Source organism: Dermacentor silvarum, chromosome 4 (genome assembly GCF_013339745.2).
Source record: "Dermacentor silvarum isolate Dsil-2018 chromosome 4, BIME_Dsil_1.4, whole genome shotgun sequence".
NCBI lineage: Eukaryota > Metazoa > Arthropoda > Arachnida > Ixodida > Ixodidae > Dermacentor > Dermacentor silvarum.
Genome location: NC_051157.2, coordinates 230,039,000 through 230,063,140, shown reverse-complemented (window position 1 = coordinate 230,063,140; position 24,141 = coordinate 230,039,000). Strand labels below are relative to the sequence as shown.

The window sequence follows — 24,141 nt, the reverse complement described above, 5'->3', positions numbered from 1 at the left end:
ACAACAAAGCCTCCACTCCTTCCTCGCCCACGGCAATGTTTTCCATTTCCGGTAATCGGGTCGGTGTGTCAGAAATTGCAATGCTACAAGGCTTTGTAAAAACTGAATGAAAATACGTGTTAAAAACTTGTCTTTTTCTTTTGTCTTCTTTAATTATGTTACCATCATTTGCGATGGCCGGAACGCCAGTGTCATCCTTCTTGTTGCTCTTGATATACCTCTTTGGGATTCGTTTTCAGTTTATCTGCTAAGGCTGATAAGACATGCATTCTTTGCAACCTTCAATTCGCTTTGAAGTTTTGTGCTGATATCCCTTAGCTCTATGTATAAGCTAGGGTTTTTTGTCTTGCAGTATATTTTGTAAGTTCGGGACTTTTTCTGAATTGTTGAATCCAAGGTTTATCTTTGCGGCGCTTAGCCGAAACAACTTTATACAGAACAAAATTTGAGGTCAATGAAAGCAGTTTATCCCTGAATATGACCCACAGACTGTCGACGCTACTAAATGAACTATAATGCACAAATATAGGCATGAAGTCATTAAGCTCATTAGAGATAGCCTTATAATTACCACTTTCATAAAAAAATACCTTTCTTCGGTAAATTCTATTTTTCTGCAACAAATAGTGCCTGCAACTACTTCATTATCACTAATCCCTGGTACTGGTGCAATAAAGTCTATGATATCTCTCTGGTTACTAAAGACCAAGTCTAACACATTTCCGTCTGCACATCCAAAACGAGTAGGAAAATCAACGAACTGGAAGAGCCCATAGGTCATTATTAGCTCGCAAAAGGCAGACTGAAACAATGACCTATTATTCTGCACAGGACATAGATCACGCCATTCAACATCTGGCATGCTAAAATCACCACCAACCGTTTCAGACGACTGGGCTGAGAGTGACCTTGAAAGGCTGATGATTAGCTCAACAGTGTTCAAATAGAGTGGTCTGTAGAAAGAACCGACAATAAAGGTGTTTCCATCTGAAAAACGTAGCCTGCACCATACAGATTCTGACGTATCGTCAGCTGGAAGTAATGGTGCGCTTTCAATTGTGTCCCGAACTAGAATAAGCAACCCCCCTCCCTGCACATTTTGGTCCTTTCTATATGCAACATCATCATCATCAGCCTATATTTAAGTCCACTGCAGAACGAAGGCCTCTCCCTGCGATCTCCAATTACCCCTGTCTTGCGCTAGCATAGTCCAACTTGCGCCTGCAAATTTCCTAACTTCATCATCCCACCTGGTTTTCTGTCGTCCTCGACTGCACTTCCCTTCTCTTGGTATCCATTCTGTAACCCTAATGGTCCACCGGTTATCCATCCTACGCATTACATGGCCTGCCCAGCTCCATTTCTTCCACTTAACGTCAATTAGAATATCGGCTATCCCCGTTTGTTCTCTTATCCACACCGCTCTCTTCCTGTCTCTTAACGATACTCCCAAGATTTTTCGTTCCATCGCTCTTTGTGTGGTCCTGGTCCTTAACTTGTTCACGAGCTTCTTTGTTAACTTCCAAGTTTCTGCCCCATATGTTAGCACCGGTAGAATGCAGTGATTGTACACTTTTCTTTTCAACGACATTGGTAAGCTCCCAGTCAGGATTTGGCAATGCCTGCCGTATGCACTCCAACCCAATTTTATTCTTCTACAAATTTCTTTCTCATGATCAGGGTCCCCTGTGAGTAATTGACCCAGATAAACGTACTCCTTTACAGGCTCTAGAGGCTGACTGGCGATTCTGAATTCTTGTTCCCTTGCCAGGCTATTGAACATTATCTTTGTCTTCTGGATATTCACCTTCAACCCAATTCTTACACTTTCTCGATTAAGGTCCTCAATCATTTGTTGTAATTCGTCTCCATTGTTGCTGAATAGGACAATGTCATCTGCAAACCGAAGGTTGCTTAGATATTTGCCGTTGATCTTCACTCCTAATCCTTCCCAGTCTAAGAGCTTGAATACTTCTTCTAAGCATGCAGTGAATAGCATTGGAGAGATTGTGTCTCCTTGCCTGACGCCTTTCTTGATAGGTATCTTTCTACTTTTCTTGTGGAGAACCAAGGTAGCTGTGGAATCCTTGTAGATATTTGCTAAGATATTCACGTATGCCTCCTGTACCCCTTGATCATGCAATGCCTCTATGACTGCTGGTATCTCTACTGAATCAAATGCCTTTTCATAATCTATGGAAGCCATATAGAGAGGTTGATTGTACTCCGCAGATTTCTATGACATAGATATGATCCATTGTAGAATATACCTTCCTGAAGCCAGCCTGTTTCTCTTGGTTGGCTGAAGTCAAGTGTTGCCCTGATTCTATTGGAAATTATCTTGGTGAATATTTTATACAATACTGAAAGCAAGCTAATGGGTCTGTAATTCTTCAATTCTTTAACGTCTCCCTTCTTATGGATAAGTATAATGTTGGCGTTCTTCCAGCTCTCTGGTACACTTGAAGTTGTGAGGCGTTGCGTATAAAGGGCCGCAAGCTTTTCAAGCGTTATCTCCCCTCCATCTTTGATTAAATATACTGTTATTCCATCTTCTCCAGCAGCTTTTTCCCTGGTCATGTCTTTCAAGGCCCTTCTAACTTTATCGCTAGTTATAGAAGGAGCCTCTGTATCCAGTTCATCACTATTTCGAATGAAAGTAGCTTGGCTGTTTTGGGCACTGTACAGGTCAGTATTCCGATGCTTTAACTATGTCATCGAAATTGCTGATGATATTACCATGCTTATCTTTCTGTGCAAATATCTTGCCTTGTCCTATGCCAAGGTTTCTTCTTACTGATTTCATGCTGCGTCCATATTTTACGGCTTCCTCAATATTTCCCACGTTATAATTTCGAATATCCCTTACTTTCTTCTTGTTGATAAGTTTTGACAGTTCAGCGAATTCTATCTGATCTCTTGAGTTGGACACTTTCATGTTTTGCCGTTTCTTTATTAGGTCCTTTGTTTCTTGGGAGAGCTTACCTACTGGTTGCCTTGGTGCCTTACCTCCCACCTCAATTGCTTGCTTCTGAGACCAACCTAGTTACGGTTTCATTCATTAACTCTGTGTTATCTTCTTCTTCCTGTTCTAAAGGTGCATATTTGTTTGCGAGCGCCAGCCTGAATTGGTCTGCTTTTACCCTTACTGCGTCTAGGTTGGCCTGTTTCCTCTTCACTAATTTCATTCTTGCTCTCTTCAAATTGAGAGAAATGCTAGACCTCACTAACCTATGGTCACTGCACTTTACCTTACCTAACACTTCTACATTCTATACGCATATGCAACATAGTCAGATGGAAAAACCTCAGAATGTGCAATGTCAGGGTCTAGCCAGGATTCGGTGGCGATAACAATGTCAGGGTCTGATATCGATATAAGGCCTGCAAAATCAGCAGTTTTATTCTTTAGGCTTCGGCAGTTGAAGACAATAAAATAAAGTTGTACAGGTCTATTTCTAGTAAATCGGGAAGAAGGCTGTGTTGTTTGCTATTAGGTACATTCTCGAACATAACCACTATAGCCGTAAAAAATATACGTTTTCCCACCCATCACCTGCTTGTTATACCTAAGTGTGTACTTCTTTTTTTGTTCCAGTGCATATGTGCGTAGAGAATTTGTTGCCTGACAAACATGTGTTGAATAATCTTCGCTTATTGAAAAGTTAGCTCCCTTAAGCTTAGAGGCAGTGGTGAAGACCCTTTGCTTATCTTTGAAAGCAGTGAACTTCACAATTACAGGCCCTATTTTGATAACTGCATGTCGGCCAATCCTGTGCTATAGCGGAGGGGTTAATTTCTATTTCCAGAGTTTCCGCAGAAAGCAAAATCACGTTGGACTTGGACTCATTGTATGTTTCTTTTTCGGTGTCATCCAAACCAAAGAAAAGTAAATTATTTCTACGTGACCTGTTTTCAATGTCGTCGTGTTTTGCCAATACATTGCGCACGGTATCAGCCAGATTAGTGTTTTGTGCCCGGAAACCTTACCAAATTCACTCTCAAATTTAACAATTTATTTTCTTGTCATTGATAATTTTCTTTCTCCGATTGCCCAATTATTGGGAAACTTCTTTGGCCCCTTCCACGTAAGGAAAATCCATTGGCGACTATGCTTGTTTGCATAAAAGATTGTACTTGAATATAACGAAGCAAATTGCCTCTTTTACCTATTTGGTTATGTCGAGGTGCAGCTTTCTACAAAACAAAAATAGTGACGAATTCTGTTGTGCAGGAAAGTGCTGCTGTCCAACGTGCAGGCCAACGCGTTGGCCGTGTCGGGCGACCAGTTATTCATCCTGGACCGTACCGACCAATGCATCCTGCGTGCCCACAAGCTGAGTGGTGCAGATGTGCGGCCACTGCAAGTGCGCCGCCCACAGCTGACCGCGCTGCTGGCTGTGCGACGGTCGGCAATGGCAGCTACGCACCCATGTGTGGGTCATCGCTGCTCACACTTGTGCCGCGCGGTGCGGGGCCGTGCTCAGTGTGCCTGCCCGCCGGGACTAGTGCTGCGCGGGGGTGAGTGTGTGGCTGCGGCCCGCTGCAATGCCGAGCGCGAGTTCAGCTGCGCCGCAGGTGGCTGTGTTGCCCTGGAGGCCCGCTGTGACGGCGCCGCCGACTGTGCTGATCGCTCAGACGAGCGCGACTGCCCACCTGGCTGCGCACCAGGCACCGAGTTTCGCTGCCGCGATGGCGGCTGCGTGCCCAAGCCGCGGCTGTGCGATGGCACGGCAGACTGCGTTGACGAGTCGGACGAACTGTGTTGTGGCGCCGACCGCTTCGCCTGCCACTCACGCGACCAGTGCATCGACCGGTCGCGTGTGTGTGACCGACGGCCCGACTGCGCCGACCACTCGGACGAGCTCGTGTGCGAAGCTGTGAGCAGCGCCGGCCGCACGGCCACCACCACCGTAGTGCTGCTCATCGTGTTCGGCTCACTGACGGTGCTACTGGCCATTGGCCTGTGCTGCTATCAACAACGCACGCGTGCCGCCCCTGCGGTAGCGGTTGCACCACATGCCGCCGCCTATCGCATGCTGCCTTACCCAAAGCCGCCCGCGGCACCGCCTCCATCGAGCACTGCGTCTAGCAACGGCTACCCACGTGAGACACTCAACCCGCCGCCCAGCCCGGCCACACTTTACGGTGGCCCCACGCCGTGCTCGACGGACGTGTGCGACGACAGCGAGCCGTGCCCGTGCCGCTTCCGGTGTGACGACTCTCTCTACGACTCCGACCCCAATCCGCCACCACCAACGCCGCGCAGTCGCGGCTGCGTATCTGACGCCAGCTGCCCGCCATCGCCGCTCAATGAGCGGGCCTTCTGCCACCCGCCACCACCGTCACCTGTGCCCGAGTCTGACTACTAAGTGTAAATAGCGTGTACAGTGATTGACACCAGTGCTCAGGGCAGTGTACAGGACATCTTATTCATTTTTGTACAAAGTTGTTCATTCCATGTTTTTGAGTAAATGATCACAAGCTGTCGTGAGATTCTTAACAAAAAAAAAAAATTGGCTCCACATGCATCACTCTTGAAAACTTCTTGGAGCCTGGACGGATATTAAATGACAGCACACATTCCCAGCACTTTTGGACATGAGCAAGGATCACACAAGTCCAAGGCAGTGATCTAGAACAAGACTTTCAGTCAATGGCCCGAGGAAAAAGCACGGGCACCATAAAAGCAACAAGAGCAACAAGAACAAGAGCTAGTAAAGTTGTCTCATCAATCTTATTGCAGGTCCAGCAAGGGAATGCTATCATTAAATAATAAGCACTGTAATTAATACAGTTAAACCTCAATATAACAAAGTATTCAACTTTTTATAACTTCTCAACCATAGAACAATATGTATTTATAACCTCAATATAACATGCTTATACACAATTTCAATAAAACGAAATTTTAGTGCCGTCGCAATGAAATACAGAGACAATAAATGGAAACTTCCGCAGACGCAGAGGGTTGAATTACAGGCGCTCCCACGACATGGAAGCGGAGCTGCATCATGTTCCGTATAATGTTCAAGTGCGATGACTCCAACCCCAAACCTTGGTACCAATGCGATGCGCATCTTCAGCACTCACCGATTCTCAAATTCAACAAAATCAGTTTCTTTTTTTTTACTCATTCAATTCTGAATTCGGAAAATATTGCCAGCCCCTTCCGTGTAAAAAAAAATTTCCTGCCGACTGTAAATATGGCATAAAAAATCGAATTACATTTATCCCAAAATTTCAATATAACAAACCAAATTGCAGATTTTACTAGACTTTGTTATATCAAGATTGAACTGTACAAATGTCTCGTAAGGGCATCACAGCTGGTTGCAGAAAACTTCAGTATACAAGTATTCAACGAAGAACACAGTATGAAACGTGATCATCATGAGGGACATTCATAAAGTTGGTACAAATTTTGAGCATGTGCATACAATGGGCATCAAAATGAGCGCACGTCTCTCTAGCTTTAGTGGTATGTAAAAATTGCATTTTATGTACCATGCTAGGGCATCAAAACAGAATGGGCAACGAAGAGCTGTTTGAAGGACGAGCAGCAATTCACTTTCTGCATTTCAAGGGATACATCCTAGCTGCAAATGGAGCAGTGCACTGCACATGTGTGTCTGAGCTACCAACCACAAGTTATCTGCCGCAGATCTGAATGATTGCACTCTTGCAAGAACGGACATGCTCTGCATTCATATATATGGAGAGAGCGAGAGACAAAAGAGAATAATAAATTTGTGAACTGTGACTATTTCATTCAAAAGTTTCAAATACAGTGGAATCTCGTTGGTATGATTCTGCATAATACGTTTATTGGGATATGTTTATTTTTATTTTCCTGATAATACGATTTTCAGATGATATGCTTTATTTTCGAGCTCCCGTGAAGATCGTAACAACGAGATTCCACTGTATCCACGCACCCCTACCAACAATGAAGGGAGGTCCTGCGTCACAGTAAAATGCAGATTGGCACAGCAGCCTTCACAAGGTCAGCTCTAATCATGAAATGCAAAAAAAGAACGACAAGCCAATAAATGCACGTGGTTTGGTAAAAATTTTTTTTTGACTGACCCAAATTTGGTGCAGTGCATTTGTATGCAAACCTACTTATGCCATATTGGTAAGGCTATTAAAAAGTGTGAGACCAAGTTTACACCAGTATAACTAGGCCAGGGCTCTTTTTAAAAAAAACATGGTGGTACATGATGCCAGAAGGTGACAGTAACAACATTGAGACACAAATGGAAGCTTGCATTTATGTTCGTGAAAGCAGAAATGACGATGGAAACGAAAGTGCACCCTTGTCAACCTACTAAGCCAACGTAACATCTGTGATAAATTACTACACCACAATTTGCGATTGGCTGAACAAAGGAAACAATATTATCAACCCTTTCTTCAACCTGCATTTTTCAGGAAATGTGTTCATGCAAGTGTAGAATCAGCGCTAAGTGGCACTCCGATGGCCATTTTTAATTTTGATAAAAAAATTATATTCTGCCACCCCAGTGCCGAGGGCAAGGAAATCAATGTCAGTACTGCGAGAAAAAAGAAGTTTTGTCTTCACGAAAAGGATACACAAGTGCCAGGTCAGTCAGAAGCGCATACACATTTTGGCTATATCCTAAAGAAAAATTGTTGTGGCTATGGCTCTAAGAATATTTAATGTCAGACTGCGAGTCAATATAACCGAGTCCAGCTTATCGCCATAGAGTATCACTGCTACAACTCTGACAAGAAAAAAAAAAAAAATTGCATAATATTTGCAAAAGCTCAGACTTCTTTCTCCACATCTATACAGAGCACAGATTTCAAATTTTGCCAGTCTGTTGTCATTAAAGTCGTTAAAATTAGAGGCAAATATACTTGTCTTCATTGGCAGGAAAAATCCACAAGCGCTCAAGTTTCAGTGTGTCACTAAATTAGCTTCACATTAAGAATCTCTTTAAAAAAAGGCAAATTCCAATTCTCTTTAAAATTTCACGATTTAAGTGAATTGACAAGCACTAACACAATGTGGAAAAATATGTTAGATTATTTCTTTGGTTGCAAAAATGCGATAGAATAAATGCTACCGCCACATAAAATGGGTTCATGCGTGTACTTGTTGGCTTCCTTTCACTTATGAAACGAAAATGCTCCAGGATGGTACAGAAAGCAGGAATTGATTAAACAAAGCTTGAAGTGAAAACAAAAGCAAAGGCTGTGCATGGGTGCATCGTCACAAGGTGTTGAGAGGACTTGCTGTAGATATGGGGCTTCAAAGCGCATCTCTTGCATGCAGTTCATAAAGAACTGAGTGGATAGGATTCATGAACAATTTTCTCGGTCAAGTGCAGGGTTGCAACTTGATCAGCGAGGCAGAACTTTTAGTACCTGAGTGAACCAACGCCACACTAGGCTGCACATTGCGAAATGGCAAGCATAGACTTGGTGAGCGGAACAGGTGTTACATTTACAGTGCCCCGTTCTGCATGTAGACTCGGCCATTCTTCCCTCTCACAGCTAGTTTATGCACATCCACAACCAAGCATGGGACAGACCGATTCCCCAGTCTTTGTTTGGAGTTCTCTTGCAGGTCATTTTTTTGGAGATGAATCAAGGTCATGTTCGGCAGTTTTTGTTGAGCATTTATACCAAATCTGGCTGAGGCAACAGCACGTCGGAAGTTTGATCGCAAAAATTTTTTCTCTTTACCATGGCCCTCGGCCAGCAAAACAGAACTTTTCAGTCGCCGGACATGCCTGGCCAAACTTATGTGAACACACGCTGTACAGTATCCAAAAAAAGTTTTCCAAAACAAGCATAGAATCGTTTTTAAATGTATTCTTGCGGGGGCAGTAAAGTTTGGAGTAACGGGCCAAACAAGCCACAAACTCAACCACAATTCGCTATGCATGATTTGCACTTGCATAGCAAGCTTTTTCACAGGTGGTCAATAGGCAATGCAACAGCATGTTCAACCTGCCTCGACAAGTTCCATGAAGCTGACATGAAGCACATTCAAGAATAACACAATGGGCACAAGCTTTCCATCTTGGGCCACAGCAGCTCCCAAGGGCAGCACTTATACCTGTGCCACACGGGCACAAAAAATGGCATTCAACTGTTAACCCTGCAGCTTTTTAATTACATTTTTTTCAACAAGGCTGCCACACGTCCAAATTTAATGGCATTTGACATGATGATGTCAATGACAGTGTCTTCTGAAGTGGCCAATCTTGGGATGCTAATTAAAAAATAAATATGTGTTTACAAGTTTAATCCACTTCAACTAATAGCAAAATGTAAATATAAGCATACTATAGCGTCGTTAGCATGAGGTCTATTAGAATGCTGCAACCAACCATTAAAACTTGAGCTGTTGCATGTGGAGTCCGAAGCCCACAAGCAAACTGGCACCTGCCGCGTCGAAGTTATAATGGCGACCTGAGGAAGTTTGCCAAGTCTGATAGGAATGTTGCAGTTAAAGTTTATGTATAAATTATTTTTCTTTTTTCACGATAGAGGCTGTGTCAATACTTGAATTAATATTGTACTACGCAAGGTATGGCATTGAAGAGTATGCCTTTTTCGGTCGAATGAGTTCCGGCGAACAGATGCAAAAATGAATGACATTAAGTTTGTCCACGTGGCATAAAGTAAATGGCTTTAAAGCATTAACAAGTTTCTGTGCCCATTACAGTAGGCATTGGCTGGTGGACATGCTCCACCTTGTGGCAGCCGCAATCGTAACTGCTAAATGCTGCCATTGCGAGACGGGAGGTTTGCCTCACAAGCACTGACCCTGGGCTTCCTTATATGTGCTTTCCGCAAGAACTGCTTGCACCAGCAGCATTGTGCCAGCTTGACAAGCAGGAAGCCAGAGCACAACTGCTGACAAAAGATGCAGCTCAGTTTTCTTACTCAAGCAGAAAACTGACCACTGTTCCTCAAGCGCAGTGCTTGTGTAATACCTCTTTGCACCCGTAACAAAGTGGGTGCTAAGATGCTCACCTGCCTCGGCTGTGGCTCATCATAAATAAAAGGCACGCCACCGACCGAGGTAAAATATTTTAAAAGAGATGCTTTGTCTCCCCCATGGGCTGATGGAATTCTGTCGAAGCACAAGGAATACCAAAGGTGAGCTGAAACATCCTGTGTCGGTGCTGTGTATTTGTGTGAGCTCTCGATCTAACAGGTAGTTAAAGGGCGCTTTGCTCGGACCGACCCTGCTGTTTCCATCGCCTGCCTACCCTGGTGTTGGCAAGTGTCCTCCGGGTCCATTTGCATGACATGCAGTTTGGCCTGGTGCACTACAGAGCTTGTTTGCTGGTTTATAAGAGATTCAAACCTCTCTGAGATGCATATCAACGAAGACTGGAATGATTAAACATGTCACCGGATGCTCCACTCGAGTGCCAGCTCAGCACAAATTGATGCAGCATACTGAGCCCTAGATGCGTGCGGCCACCGTGGTGAGTAGCTCACGGGTCCCGTGCCAGCCACAATGCCAATGGTAGCAGCAGCAGGAGGGGCATTGTGGGTATCCTGCCATGTGCACTGTTGCACCAGTAGTAGAACTCGCAGAAGCAGTACTCCACAGACGTGTAGTAGTCCCTGCAAGAGCAGTTGACACCTGTCACAGTGCCACTTCGTCTTGGGGCAATGTAGACTTCTGTTAACTCAACCCTGACGGGCCCAATGCAATTCATAACATTATTTGGCACGTTGAATTAAACAATATGCAAAAAGAAACGCCAGAACATACTGCTGATTCATTTGGCAGCATTAGCCCTATTCTAACACTTTCCCGAATAAAATGCCCGCCTGCTCTCTATGTGTCCAAAGCAGAAATCTAATTTAGATATCAAGCTTTTAAACTAAGTATAAATCTAACGCACACCCGATTTTTTTAGCAAGACAAAGCATAAAACTAACGTAGTGACAGCATTAGGGCTCCTAAACAAAGCAGAAATCTAACCCGCACCCAATTTTTTAGCAAGAAGAATGGGCAGGGATCCAATATGCATTGCGCAGTGGCGGCTGGTTTCCTAAAGTTAGCTTCGCCGCACGGTATTAAAGTCAGCTTCGCCGCCAGTACAGTAGTGTCATGCGACAAAGCATACAAACCCTCGACAAAAGCGGTTTTTGGTGCGATTTTCATGGAAAAAGGAGCACATTAAAATCGGGTAAATAGCATAATCAGACATTGAGACCTACTGTTATTGCTTTAACATCTTCCTAGGGCAGGCCGAAAATAGGCCTTTTCGACTGTCCGCTAAGCTCTGCCAGAAAAGGTGTTGCTATTGGTCAGGCTGGTCAAGTTCGAATTATCCGGAGAAGGCCAGCATTGAAATAACGAAAGCTTGCGCCCAAACAAATGTATGGGTGCCAGCTGAGACCTTTGGTCATAATCCAATTTAAGTAAAAAATTGAATTAACCAGACTCAAAGTAATGCAAGTCTACTATATTGGCATAAATTCAAATGCCAACCATTTTAAGACTACCTCCAATGCATTCTTTCCGTTTCCAGTTTCACCAGCATTTGTAGCAGTGGCTCAATTCAGCCTCCAAAACATACACTAGGGCCTACACTCCATTCTTCGACACGGCTACCGAGCGCTTTCCTTCCATGCAGTAATTGCACATAAAAGGTATTCATTGCTGTTAGCGTTTCAATTATGCTGACAGCATAATAGGCCAGATCTGGTTGGCATAGAACCCAGAAGCAGATGTAGGTCTCTTTCAGACCCCATATTAGAAGAAAAAAATGAAAATGTCCCACCGTTTCAGCTCGAGTTCCTTAATGTTATTGTCAACATAGACAGCCAGCTTTGGGCTCTCGGCTGCAGGCCGGCAGCCCTCGTAAGTGTCTGCCGGGATGTCGTGCCGATACGCCTCCAGATTGGACAGACAGTCCCGTGTGTACAATACCTCCGCTGCAAAAGAACATTCACAGAGGGTAAGATTCAAAGAAAACTATTGTTTCCTTACCAAACAGTGTTTTCAACAAAAGTTGAAGGGGCAGCCAAAATTATTTTTTATGGCCATTGTCTGCCCTCACAGCCAACAGTGCATTGTGAAAGGGGTATTGCTGAGAGTTACCACTGAATGAGCCGATGTAAAATGACATATAATGCACTGCTGTAGGACCCCCCCCCCCCCCCCCCTGCAGAAGATTTAACAAGTTTTATCAGTCTTGCATGAGCATGCCAGCAAAGCACTGCAAGCTCCAACGACGTACAATGCTCATTGCTGTATGCAAGCCAGATGCTATTATATTATAACAAAAATTTTTAAGTTTGAATTGTTTGGTTTGTGTGAGCTTTGAAAATTGCATGCTGTTTTGTGCTGGTACATGTTAATTTGTTGTGCTTGGTTTTTATATATTGCTATACTCCACTCCTCTCTATAAACCTCTGTGCACCTTGAGGGTAAAATGAATGAATAAATCAATCACTCAATCAAAATGTGCATATCTTCAGTGGTGTCCGGGAACAAGTGTTGCTCGAAACCACAGGCTCATTATCCTTCTCTGACATGTTGACAAAGCGTTGATAAATTAAACAATTGCTGAGAACATGAGAGCATAGGCCGTCATTTGTTTTCATTCTATATTCTTATCATTCGTCGCACCAAGTGACTGATTCCGGCAATGACAGCAGTGACAGCTTATCTGAGCCAATCGCGAAAGGAGAAAATAATGAGAAACAAAATGGATCACTATAAAATATGTGCTCCCAGGACGCTTTAAAAGACCCCTTGACTGTGTATGTGCAGTGATTTATTGTGGCTGCGGTGAGACACCGCAGCACATACAGAAGTATCATTCCACCACATGCCATGCTGTTCTTGTTTCATACCAAGGCGGAGCCGTATTGGGCGCACAGGATGCAGGGGACATCAGGGAGTCGGCAGCACTGGTACTGTGTGGTGGCTAGGCGAGGCAGCAGCACAGTGTGTGAAAAGAAACACATACCCAGTGCATTTATGGCACAGCTCGATAAAGAGTTGGCTTGCTCTCCTCAAGGAACCTATGTGACGTGGGTTCGATTCCGCCCAGCATTGGAGAAAGGATCCTCTTATCATTGTAGGATGGCACACGCCCCGTGAACCAAGTTGGCATCAAAGAGGTTCAGTGAAGACCAACATAGACCGATTTGCACTTTTGATGACAACGGTGCTATTTTGATCAATCATACAAGGGCAAGCGAATGGTTCTCTTTCCGAAACCGCACCCCTCTCAGAATGCAAGACCACTAAGGTTTGCATACGTTTTCTCAGTCCAGCTACAATGAACCTCTCTATGCATTGGCTAACGAACCCTAGCCAAGCTAAAACTAAATTACCACGCTGTCTTGTTTGTGATGCATGTGGAGATGGAAGCACGTGGAATAATGCCAAAACACAACTGCAAATTTACTGAAGAGCGTGGAAAAGAGTTTTTCTTCCCATAAACAAAAACGTGGAATAAATGTTGAATCTCGTTTCTACCTCTTACACCTCCCCACCTCCTCCCCCCCCTTTCGTGCCGCTTTGGAGTCAAAGGAATCTTGTCACGTTACGTTAGAGTCTTAGACTCAAATACACTACCATATTTTCCAGGCTATAAGTCACACACCCTTCAAAACGGCACATTGTCAAAAAGAAAAGTATATAAGTCGCACTGGTGTATAAGACGCAGCTTTTCATTTGGCAAGCAATCTTAAAATATTAGTGACGTTTCACTCCGTCAACGCGGGTCACGCGCAAGCGTATGGGTGCCATTCCTATATAATTGCAATAGCAATGATATGGCCACTCCAGGCGCATTTCTGCAGTCGTGGTCGCCGCGATGTTCCATATTGACCCTTTTCGCAGCGATCTCCTGGGTGCTGCCATGTTCGATCACGTGGTGACGCGTCCATTGCTTGCCTCAGCAGCTCAGTTGCCTACGTGTTTACAATGGATGTACACGATGCCCGGTGCGGATCAGGAAACCTCTGTTTCGGGAGATATCATAGATGCTGACTGGTTGGAGGACACGAAGCTTTGGCCATAGCTTCAAAGGATAGGTAAAAGTGCTTTCGGAGCTCATTAAGCTTTGTCCAAATGGCGCGAGCAGCGTATATGGTGCTTGTTCTAAAAGCGAGCTAGGCTAAAATTGTATTCCAAGTTATCCGAACTTTCCGCTTATGAACAGAATCAAGATCAGTGTGTTTTGCTCTTCGTTCTTTATTTGGCAAATACTTTGAAACAGCGGCTTGTCACGTTTATGAGTCAGTAAAGTTTGTCGGTGCGGTCACTCTGATTATTTTCCGCCTAATAGCTTGCGGGTTTGCTCAGTTGCAATAGATTTGTTCTTGGTGCACACAAAGCTTGGAACGTAGCTGTTCTGTACTTTGTAATAAGCTTGTAGCAAATATCTATTATCGCTATTGACATGTGTGCTTGTTTATCTTTCACCGTTGACCACTTTTCACTGGCTAACAAATGTTAAACGTTATCGCTCGGCGCAGGACGCGCCTGCATGTATCGGAAGTTTCTCAAACGTTATCGATGCTTCTATCCGTTGTCTGTTGTCACCGGCGCTTATGTAATCTGATTGTATGTGGGAATCCTCGGGTCCCATAACTGCCGCACAGGCACCGAACGTCGCGTCAAGCGCATGCGTGCCAGGGAGAGTTGGGAGAGGGGAAACTTCCTTCCCCGGGCGGCGCGCGGGAATCGCAAGCGCTATCAGCGCCACCGGGTGGGTCATGTGAGATCCCGCTGATATCGCCCGGGTCTCTTTGGTCCCCAGCAAGCGGCGATGGCGGAAGTCTCCGCCGCCGCTCCCGTATTCCCGCACGTGGTTAGTCAACCGCGTTCTTGCCGCGGCAAACGCCCCCCCCCCCCCCCCCCCGTATTTTCCAGTTGGTAAGTCGGAAGCCCTTCTTTACCTAGTGTATTATTCTCTTCGAGGGAACCCTCAGCGATGTCAACTATAGCTAGCTGGCCTGCTCGAAGTGTTAGTTGCAGTCGTAATAAATGCTTTCCGAGTGTACACGTGGTTGTCGTCTATTGTTTCCTCGGGCTTGTACCGGACCACGGTTGATGCGCAGGCTTGCGCCAACCGCGGGGCTCGGTGTGTCGAGGCAGAGGGCCGTTGGCATCCCCCCCTTATCCCGACATGTATGAGCGACGCGAATTGTCTAGTACTTTCTGGAAGACATGCGGGCACCAGGGATTACTTTGGAACCTTCGATGACTCATGTACAAAAGCCGACGTCGCCCATTACGTAAAGACATGCCGAGACTGTCAGCGGTGTTTTGCATCGCTGACAAGGCCAGCCGGACTTCTACAGCCGATCGAACCACCTCGCCGACCGTTCCAGCAGATCGGGATGAACTTACCGGGGCCTTTCCCGACGTGGACGTCCGGAAATGGATCGTCGTAGCTACAGACTACCTCACCGGCTACGCCGAAACAAAAGCCTTGCCCAAAGGCAGTGCCGCCGAGGTAGCCCGATACTTCGTTGAAAACATCCTCCTGCGTCACGGTGCCCCAGAAGTCCTCATCACCGACAGAAGTACGGCCTTTACGGCAGATCTAACTGAAGCGATCCTGCGATACAGTCAGACAAGCCATCGCCGGACCACCATTAGACATCCCGCAGACAAATGGCCTCACTGAGCACCTAAATAAGACTATCGCCGACATGCTGGCAATGTACGTCAACGTCGAACACAAGACGTGGGGTGCCATCCTTCCGTACGTGACCTTCGCATACAACACGGCCGTGCAAGAAACAACGCACATGGCGCGTTCAACCTGGTCTACGGAAGGAACCCGGCAACGTCGCTTGATGCCATGCTACCGGACGTCACCGGCAAAGAAAATCTCGACGTTGCCAGCTATTTGCAGCGTGCCGAAGAAGGTCGACAGCTCGCCCACCTGTGCATCAAGAACCAGCAGAGGACCGATAGCCGACACTACAATCTTCGATGACGCTACGTCGAGTACGAGCCCGGTGACCGTGTTTGGGTCTGGACTCCGATACCCGACGAGGACTTAGTGAGAAACTGTTACGATATTTCGAATCCTACAATATCATCCGACGTATTTGCACACTGGATTACGAGGTCGGGCTAGACGGCATTTCGCAATCACAGTGGCGCCGCGCACGACCTGAAGTCATCCACGTTGTGCGTCTTAAGCCTTTCTACGCCCGCTGACGAACTTAGCAGCTTTCTTGCTTTGTTGTTTTTTCTTTATTACGCGTGCTTTTGTTTTCGCTTTTGTGTCTGTTTGTAGCATCGGGACGATGTTTCTTTAAGGGGACGGTATTGACACATGTACTTGTTTATCTTTCACCGGTGACCGCTTTTCAGTGGCTAACAAATGTTAAACGTTATCGCTCACCGCAGGAAGCGCCTGCATGTATCGGAAGTTTCTCGAATGTTATCGATGCTTCTATCCGTTATCACTGACGCTTAGGTAAACTGATTGTATGAGCGACGCGAATTGTCTAGTACTTTCTGGAAGACACGCGGGCACCAGGGATTACTCTGGAACCTTCGATGACTCATGTATCAAAGCCGATGCGTTTCGCCACTGATCAGATTTCCATGATCGCCGACTGTGTTCGCCGCTATCGTTCTGCTTCGAGTGCAACTTGCTTTTATGGGCACAGGTTCACCCAATAAAAAGTCCGTTCCATTATTTATAGTTTTTCGACTGTTTTCCCCCCCTTCACCGTCACTACAACGTGACACTATTAACCCCGCTTACCGTCACGAAAAATTCAGCTTCGACCATTCGTGTGCTGTCGATGTAGTCGCTAACACCCATGCTTTGGCGCACTTGAATTCAAGTGTGCGCCCGCTCACATATTCTTAACACATTGGCGATAGATCTTGCTTTGTGTAAGTTTGCGTGCGAGTTGAGTTAAATGTTGTTACGTCTCAACCTGGGCCAGAGTATACCTTGGACGTTTACCATGAGGCAGTCCCCTTCATCAGCATCGCCCAGACGGCGACAGTGGTTGACACCGACGGTGAAAGCTGACAAGCGTCCCAAATCGGGAGTGTGCACCTTTGGATGTTGCCACGAGGACGCGCCTTTCATCAGCGCCGCCCAAACGGCGACCGCGCCCGACACCGGCCATGATGAGTTAACCGGATTGAGGCGAGAGGCCAACTTCCAGGAATTGCTACCGTGGGAGCGACAACGATCTCGGTTTCCCAGAAAACCACGCAGTCGCAGCAAAAGGCGACCGCGAGGATACAACAGTAGAGGAGGAGTTGGGTGAACACGACAGCCCCTCTGATTGGCCGCACCAAGGTCAGCAGATTCCCCAGTCGAGTCTCCTAGGGAAGACGAAGGGATTAAAAGCGGAGACCGGTGGTGCAGTGGAGAGAAGGGGGTTGACGTGACCTTATACGAACTCAGACATTGAATGTGCTCCTGAGGGAGTGGGCTTCCGTACCCGGAGCCAGTGTACATAATGTAAATTAAATCAGTTTTCCAATTTCCTACAACCGGATATACTCCTCAATGGGCTTGGTGGATTCTTGGCCCAAATTCCACCGAGAGCCGCAACAATGTGCACAGATAATTTGCACAAAACCTACTATGCCAGGAAGCGGTGCTACTCCCTTTGCCACTGTGCAACGAGCGGTGTTCACTCTTGCCGACGTTCCGTGGTTGAAGTCCTTTATTGGAGCTTGGTGATACAATGCTTGCGGATGATTGATTTTTTTTTATCCAAAGGAAAGCCATGCATCGAGAAAGGCCGGCAACACAGGCTGTCCGTATGTAGCAATGGTCCCTGAATTTGGTCACACATATTCATTTCATTCCTTAATATGCCAGTCACTATTTTTTCAGCAAGCTACTGCACACGTCTTCAATCCACCGCTCCACATTTTGCATCATGACTGGAGCACAGTGCGTGAGCGAAAACCCAGTTACATTTCCGACAGCTGATCGCACAGAAACAGGGCAGAAACGGTAATGGTTTCGTATTCGTGTCCTTTCTCTGAGGCAACGTGCGGCACGCTGCCGAAAGCGCCATCTCGTTTCTCGAGAACAAAATACTCCACGAAAAGGGTTAGTAAAGTCCAAGGGCAATAACATGGTCCCCGCGCACCGTAATTTGCACGTGCAAGTGAAAGCGTGCGAGGGTGAGCCGAATCGCGCACAAGGGAGGAAAGCAGGAAGGCAGTGAGGGAGGGGGTGGCTTAGTTTACGCAGCAGCGCACACTGTATCTTGAAAGCGATCTGCAGATGTGACGACTTTGTGGTGGTCGGCCTGCCACCACTTGCGTTGCTGCTTAGTCCTCGGACGGCGCTCAGGAACTCAATCCTGAGAAGAATGTGGTACCTCGATAGTGAGCACAGAACCTGTAGCAATTAAGTGGCAGAGGAGGTCAACCCAGCGCACTTCGCATGACCATAGCCTCCAATCCATTTTGACGGCAATTTTTCCGAGAAAAAAAAAATGTACATAAGTCACACCGTTCTATAAGACTAGAACTTACGACAGTGACTCCAACCAAGTAAAGGTATTTATGAGCCTGACGTTTCGGAGCCAATTCGGCTCCTTCTTCAGGTGGTATTCTTCGGAGGTGGCGGTGTGCAGCTTTTAAAAGGTCCATCGTAAGAAAGGAGGAGAGGGGAGACACTTGACAGAGCACCTGTTCTTGACAGACGGAAATCGCGAAAGGGTGGGGTGGCTGCGGCATTGCTAGTGAGCTGGGATGACTGATGCTGGGGGGCGCTTTACCCGCGGGAAAGTCGTTGAAGGGAGGCAGGGGAGCGAGATGTTTTGGTGTTGGTGATCTAGAGCGGGGATCTTCTTTTCGCCTTGTCTCCAAGGCCATGAACATACACAGTGGGTAGTATGCCCTTCACGCAGTTTATATTACCCGCCATATTCTGAATGTGCCATGACTCTAGTAGCAGCCTTTTTCAGCAGTTTGTCTCTGTTTGAAGGATTTGGGTTTCTTGGAAAGCAATTTTGTGGTCAGCGTCTTCAGAATGTTCGGTGACGGCGCTGCGTATTTGGTTGAATATCCTGACGTCATTCTCATGTTGTCTGATTTTTTTCTTTGAGATTTTTGGTTTCCCTGATGTACAATGCCGGACGGTCGGCACAGCTGATTTTATAGACGACCCCCCCCCCCCCCCCCGCCCTTGAACTTCTTATTTTTTTTTCAAAACTATGTAGATAGCCTGGATTTTATCTACTTTAACCTCAGGATATTGGAAGGTGTCACTGCAGTTAATTGATGAGCCTCACGCCATGTCAGCCTGCGTTCTGCTTCATGCACGTGCAATGGCACGCCCGTGAACCCTTGTTAGGGTTTTGTCGAGGACTTGCAATGGAATGACTTTATCATATAACTCGTGGCATATCTTCATACTTGTCCCATTAGACATCAACGCACGTGCATGATCGTACCTGCCCGCAGATCATACTGGACTCAGTGTTTTGGAGCAGCTCTGATACAATTCGAGGCATTTTTACGGTTTTGACGCAGCTTGGCACAATTTACAAATGTAGCACTTTGGTGCAGATGTACCGCCCCTGCCTGGTATACTCATACAGTCTGCTACCTTGACCACAGCCACTAAGGATTGCAGTAGTGCTAGTACTATCATTGTGATTTACTAGTGCACTATATCACATCCCTGTTTCCATGAAAGTGGTGAGTCATTTCCACCTTGCTGACAACCCACATAGCCCTTACCCCACATGGCATCTCTGCTGCATTAGCATGCAACTTCGGGTTGCCATTCGGGACCAAGTGCATCATAACAAAAACAGTGATGTCAAGAGCAGAAAGATGCGCGTCCACACAAAGCTCAGAATGGAAGGCACTGAAAAGGCACGCTTCTTAATGAAAGCTCTACCAGATGATGACACATCAGGCCAATGTCAAACACTTAAAACTGCATTCATAGCACATAATGCAAATATATGCCCTGAAGGTCTGCCCACTCATGTTATGTCTGGTGACCACTACTTTCTGTGCATAACGAATGAATGTCATGAGACTTGCAATAAATTAGCTTCATTCTCTGATTAGGCCAAATTATCCAATCACAGTACTTCCCATGCAAAAAAGTGCATGAACCTGGTAAGCCCATGATGGCACAACTTACAGCCTTTGCGTTCGATGATCTTGACACACTTGTCATCATCTCGGGGGCACGTGATGGCATGGTGAATGAGCCAGTTCACCTCATCCTTGCAGCCTGGCTGGTTGCTAATGCATGAATAGCACCACATTTCCGCTGCTCCTGCAATGTCAAGAACAATGCAGGTATTGCCATTATGACAATGCTACAGACTAGGGCACTTTAAAGGTCTTCTGAATGTTTGGGCATCCTCGTCAGCACTTTCCAGCAGTGCCAACTTTTTTGGTTTGTTATCTGCTCCAGCCGCTGTTTCCATGATTTCTAACCAACTGTCAACAATGCGTTTTTGCTTAATTAATCATATCACCTGCCCCAAGATTTTTCAGGTGGGCCACAGGAAATTTGTCCTTGGCCCTCTTCCTTTTCTTGCCCTATATATTACCTTTTTCCATACAATCTAACACCTGCCTATTCACGGATGATGACATTATCATCCTGTACACAACACCTCAGATCCTTCAATCTTACAATCTGACGCATAACTGTATCCAGTACAGGTGTGAAAAGTGTTTGATGTGCTTGAGCCAGACGCAAATGTACACCATCAGCAACTCAAATGTTCGTCCTCTTGAAGCTTTCAAATACCTCATCATCAACCTCACATATAATTTGTCTTGGTTATCTCATATAACATACATTATGAACAAAGCCATTGGGTTCTTGGATGCTTAAAACAAAGCTTCCTCAGTTATAATTTTAGCTCGTTCAACTCTAATTTGCTTTAAGCTAGCCAGTGCTATTTGGGATCTGTACCAGTGTAACCATATTAATATGCTCGTGGTCATTTAGAATTGTGCATTTAGATTTGTTTACACGGATTATTTTGGTCTCACCAGTGTCTCTGCTCTTACATCTAGGGCTAATCTGAAATCCTTGCCTTAACAGCATCAGGTTTCCGGCCTCCGTATACGTAAAATAAAGGAAATTCAAGCCAGGACGACCCGGAGCAAGACGAACTGGGTAGTTTTTTGTCATCTTTTATTGCATCTCGAGATTTGCCGTTCGCCCTTCTCTTTTAATGCTATCGCGTTCCACTCTTAAAGGGTCCCTGAAATCGGACAAATTTTGTAGACGCGTAGGGTACACAGACAGTAAAACATTCGCACCACAACTCACGTGAAGTGTCTCATATTAAGAGAGCTACGGACGATTACAAGTTATCCTCCTCCATAGCCATGCTTTTTCTCCTCAACTCGCTCGCCGAGCGATCGGGGTGAAGCTCCGCCTTCACTGGCTCTACATCATGACGTGATGTTGTGTTGTCTATTTCCGGTTGTCTTGGAGCCAGTGCAAGAAGCCTCTGCAACCTTTCCGCCAGCCGCCTGGCAGTCGATCCCAAGCAAGAGCTTCGAAGTAGCGTGCGTTGGGGGAATTCTGTCACATTGCCGAGCGTATCGAGTATTCCGGTAACCACAGTTGAGCTGGGAATTTTGACGGATGGGCAGAGGCGTAAATTAAAGCCCCTCCATACTACCATATTGCTGTGATGAAGGAGCTTCAGTGCATACGTACGTGAGCGGCCTGATTGTTCTGCATGGTCCAGCCACCTGGTGGCGCAGAGCTTAACCAGCCAAACAAATAGCTAATATTGCTGTAACCAAGTGTAAAACATTTCAAACATCTAGAAAAACAATGTGTTTACGATTACACTTCTGCCAAAAATTTACGCCAGCAGCAAAGTAGAATACACTTGATTACTGCTATGCTAGTTCTGTGTTTGATTGAGCTCTGTGCCACCAGGTGGCTGCACCGTCCAGGCCGTTCACGCTTGCGCCTCCACTCATCCCATAAAATGCGCCCAGACACAGTCAGCTTGCGCTTGCGTTTACCCGAATACCGGACACGCAAAACACTATTGTGGTATATAGTAATCCTTTGGTGTGAAGTGACAACCGCAAATGCGCAGATGCTCATGCCCATTGCATACCGACAAGCGCTGAAGCCACTTCGCTCGCATGTTTGCCTTGCAGAGGGACATGATGTCGCAGCTTGACATGTCGCTGATCGCTACGGCTGCAGCCCACAACGCAAGGGCAAACCATGGTGCTGGCGAAAAGACAGATCGAGACCAACGCAGACCGCGCAGCTCGCGTCAACACGGAGCACGTTGCGACACCAGCAGACGACACTTGATGTGTGCCAGAAGTGCTGTCCTTTTGCATTCTCTTTCTGTTACTTTCCTTTTATAGAAAAAAATGAACTAACATTTCAACTATTACAAACAACATTTGTTCACCATAATGTTGGAAAAATTATCGATGACGAGTCCTGGGCAGCCAATCGGTTAGCTCGCCCTACTTACGTCATATGGCCAAATCACGTCACCTAGTCAGGGCCGGATGAAAGTTCAGCCGATTGGCGTGCGGCGATCGGTAGCGATGTGCCGTTTTAAAACCTTATAATTACACGTTTTCCACGGAGCACTCAGATGCGTCAATTAATGATCACAAGGTCCTACCCTAACGACTCAGTACGTTTATACAAGATCGTCAAAATCGTTTCAGGGTCCTTTTAAAGGCAAAGCTTGAGCGTATTTTAATTTTTATGCTTGCGCCGTCGCGGCAGCAGCTCGCATTCCCATAAGTAAAGGGAAATGTGCCTTTTTTTCTTAAAAACCAGGCAACTAACTGCGGCAAGTGTTACACTGAACGACGTGTACTCCAACATGCGATCCTTCTGCAAAATTTTAGCAGGAACAGTGCAGCAGTGAGCGCAAAACTTTTTTTTTTTTCGAACATACGTAATATGCAGCACGCTGTACTCAATTAAGCGAACGTCGATCGTGTCACATGTGCGTTTTCGATCGCGATCGAGTCATATCGGGGTCGATTTTCGCGATCGCGATTGGCTTCTGTGAGCAAGCTCTGGAAGGAAGCCAATCGCTGTCGAGAAATTCCATCCCGATGGGCCACGAGAGCGATCGAAAGTGCACTGAGACCCCCCCACCCACTTCAACCGGAAAAATATCGCTGGCCACTCGAAAATCCGGACCACATACGCGCGGATGAACTATCTTTTCGGAACGGTCTCGAATCGAAATCAAGGGCAACTTTGAGAAGACAATCAAATGTGCTAGCAGTGCTCAGACAGTGGAGTAAACGGACTGTGGCGACTCCGCGCCCATACCAAAAGGAATGTGTGGATGGCGCGACAAAACGCGTACGAGACGCGACGACCGCGGCGTCCCACTTACCGACATGGCACATGCCCAACAGCACGACGCCTAAATTCACTAGCACCATCTTCATCACGGCAGATTGGGACCGATCACAACAAGCATAGCCGGAACGGTTGCGTTGGCCTGCCTCTGTTGCGCGTAAAACTCGTCAAACGGCACGCCTCGGAACAATCATCCGGGCGGATGCTTAGAGCTAGCGGCAGATGGCGGCACGGTCGGCTTGTCGCGCAAATATGAGGGCGTTGGCCGGCACATGTCTATGTCTAGCCAGCGCTGTCGTAGCTCAAATGGAGCTGTGGATGTCCACTAGCGCACGCATCGCAGCCTGTAAGCGGAGCTATGCTAATAAGCCGTTCACAAGTGACCAGCCGACCGATTAAAGCAGCACCGTCACGATACGTTCCACTGAACGCAGGTCTTATTTTAACTTGCATTTGTCACTGCCGCGTTGCTTTATCTAGGGACCTTGCTAGCACGCTGCAGCCTGCATGGCTAGTTTCTTTTTCTTGAGTGCGCTTGCTTTTAGTTTCAAACTGCTCTCCCGAAACCTATTTCAAGGTGTTTTCTAGAGAGAAATTTTGTCACGAACAGGGTAAGGTAATTTTTGGGTTTCAAAATTTTTACAATGAAAATAGCAGATATGAGATCATACGCATGGCGACAACATAAACGACAAACTTGGTTAGCCAACCTCCATGCAGCCAACTTTCGCGACGAATTTCACGTGACAAAATTCCAGCGCGAAGCGCCGTTGCGAATTCGTCACACTACACTCCATCCAACCAAGAGCCGGCG

At 46.2% G+C, this 24,141-nt stretch overlaps 2 protein-coding genes across 2 annotated transcripts in view; one reads left to right on the top strand and one right to left on the bottom strand.

The window, feature by feature from the left end:
* LOC119451035 (low-density lipoprotein receptor-related protein 6) overlaps window positions 1–5,489 on the top strand; it is a gene marked incomplete at its 5' end in the record, with an annotated part of 156,837 nt that extends 151,348 nt beyond the window's left edge. Inside the window, one exon of the mRNA XM_037714466.2 lies at window positions 4,235–5,489. Coding sequence (XP_037570394.2) covers window positions 4,235–5,372 — 1,138 coding nt within the window. The remainder of the gene's footprint in view (window positions 1–4,234) is intronic.
* LOC119451036 (uncharacterized) lies at window positions 5,414–23,524 on the bottom strand. The gene is made up of 4 exons (XM_037714467.2): window positions 23,362–23,524; window positions 20,133–20,270; window positions 11,787–11,940; window positions 5,414–10,617 (listed from the first exon to the last, which is right to left on the bottom strand). Exons 1-4 carry the CDS (start codon window positions 23,414–23,416, stop codon window positions 10,485–10,487), a joined length of 480 nt encoding a protein of 159 aa, XP_037570395.1. The 5' UTR covers window positions 23,417–23,524; the 3' UTR covers window positions 5,414–10,484.
* Window positions 23,525–24,141: the final 617 nt, after the last annotated feature.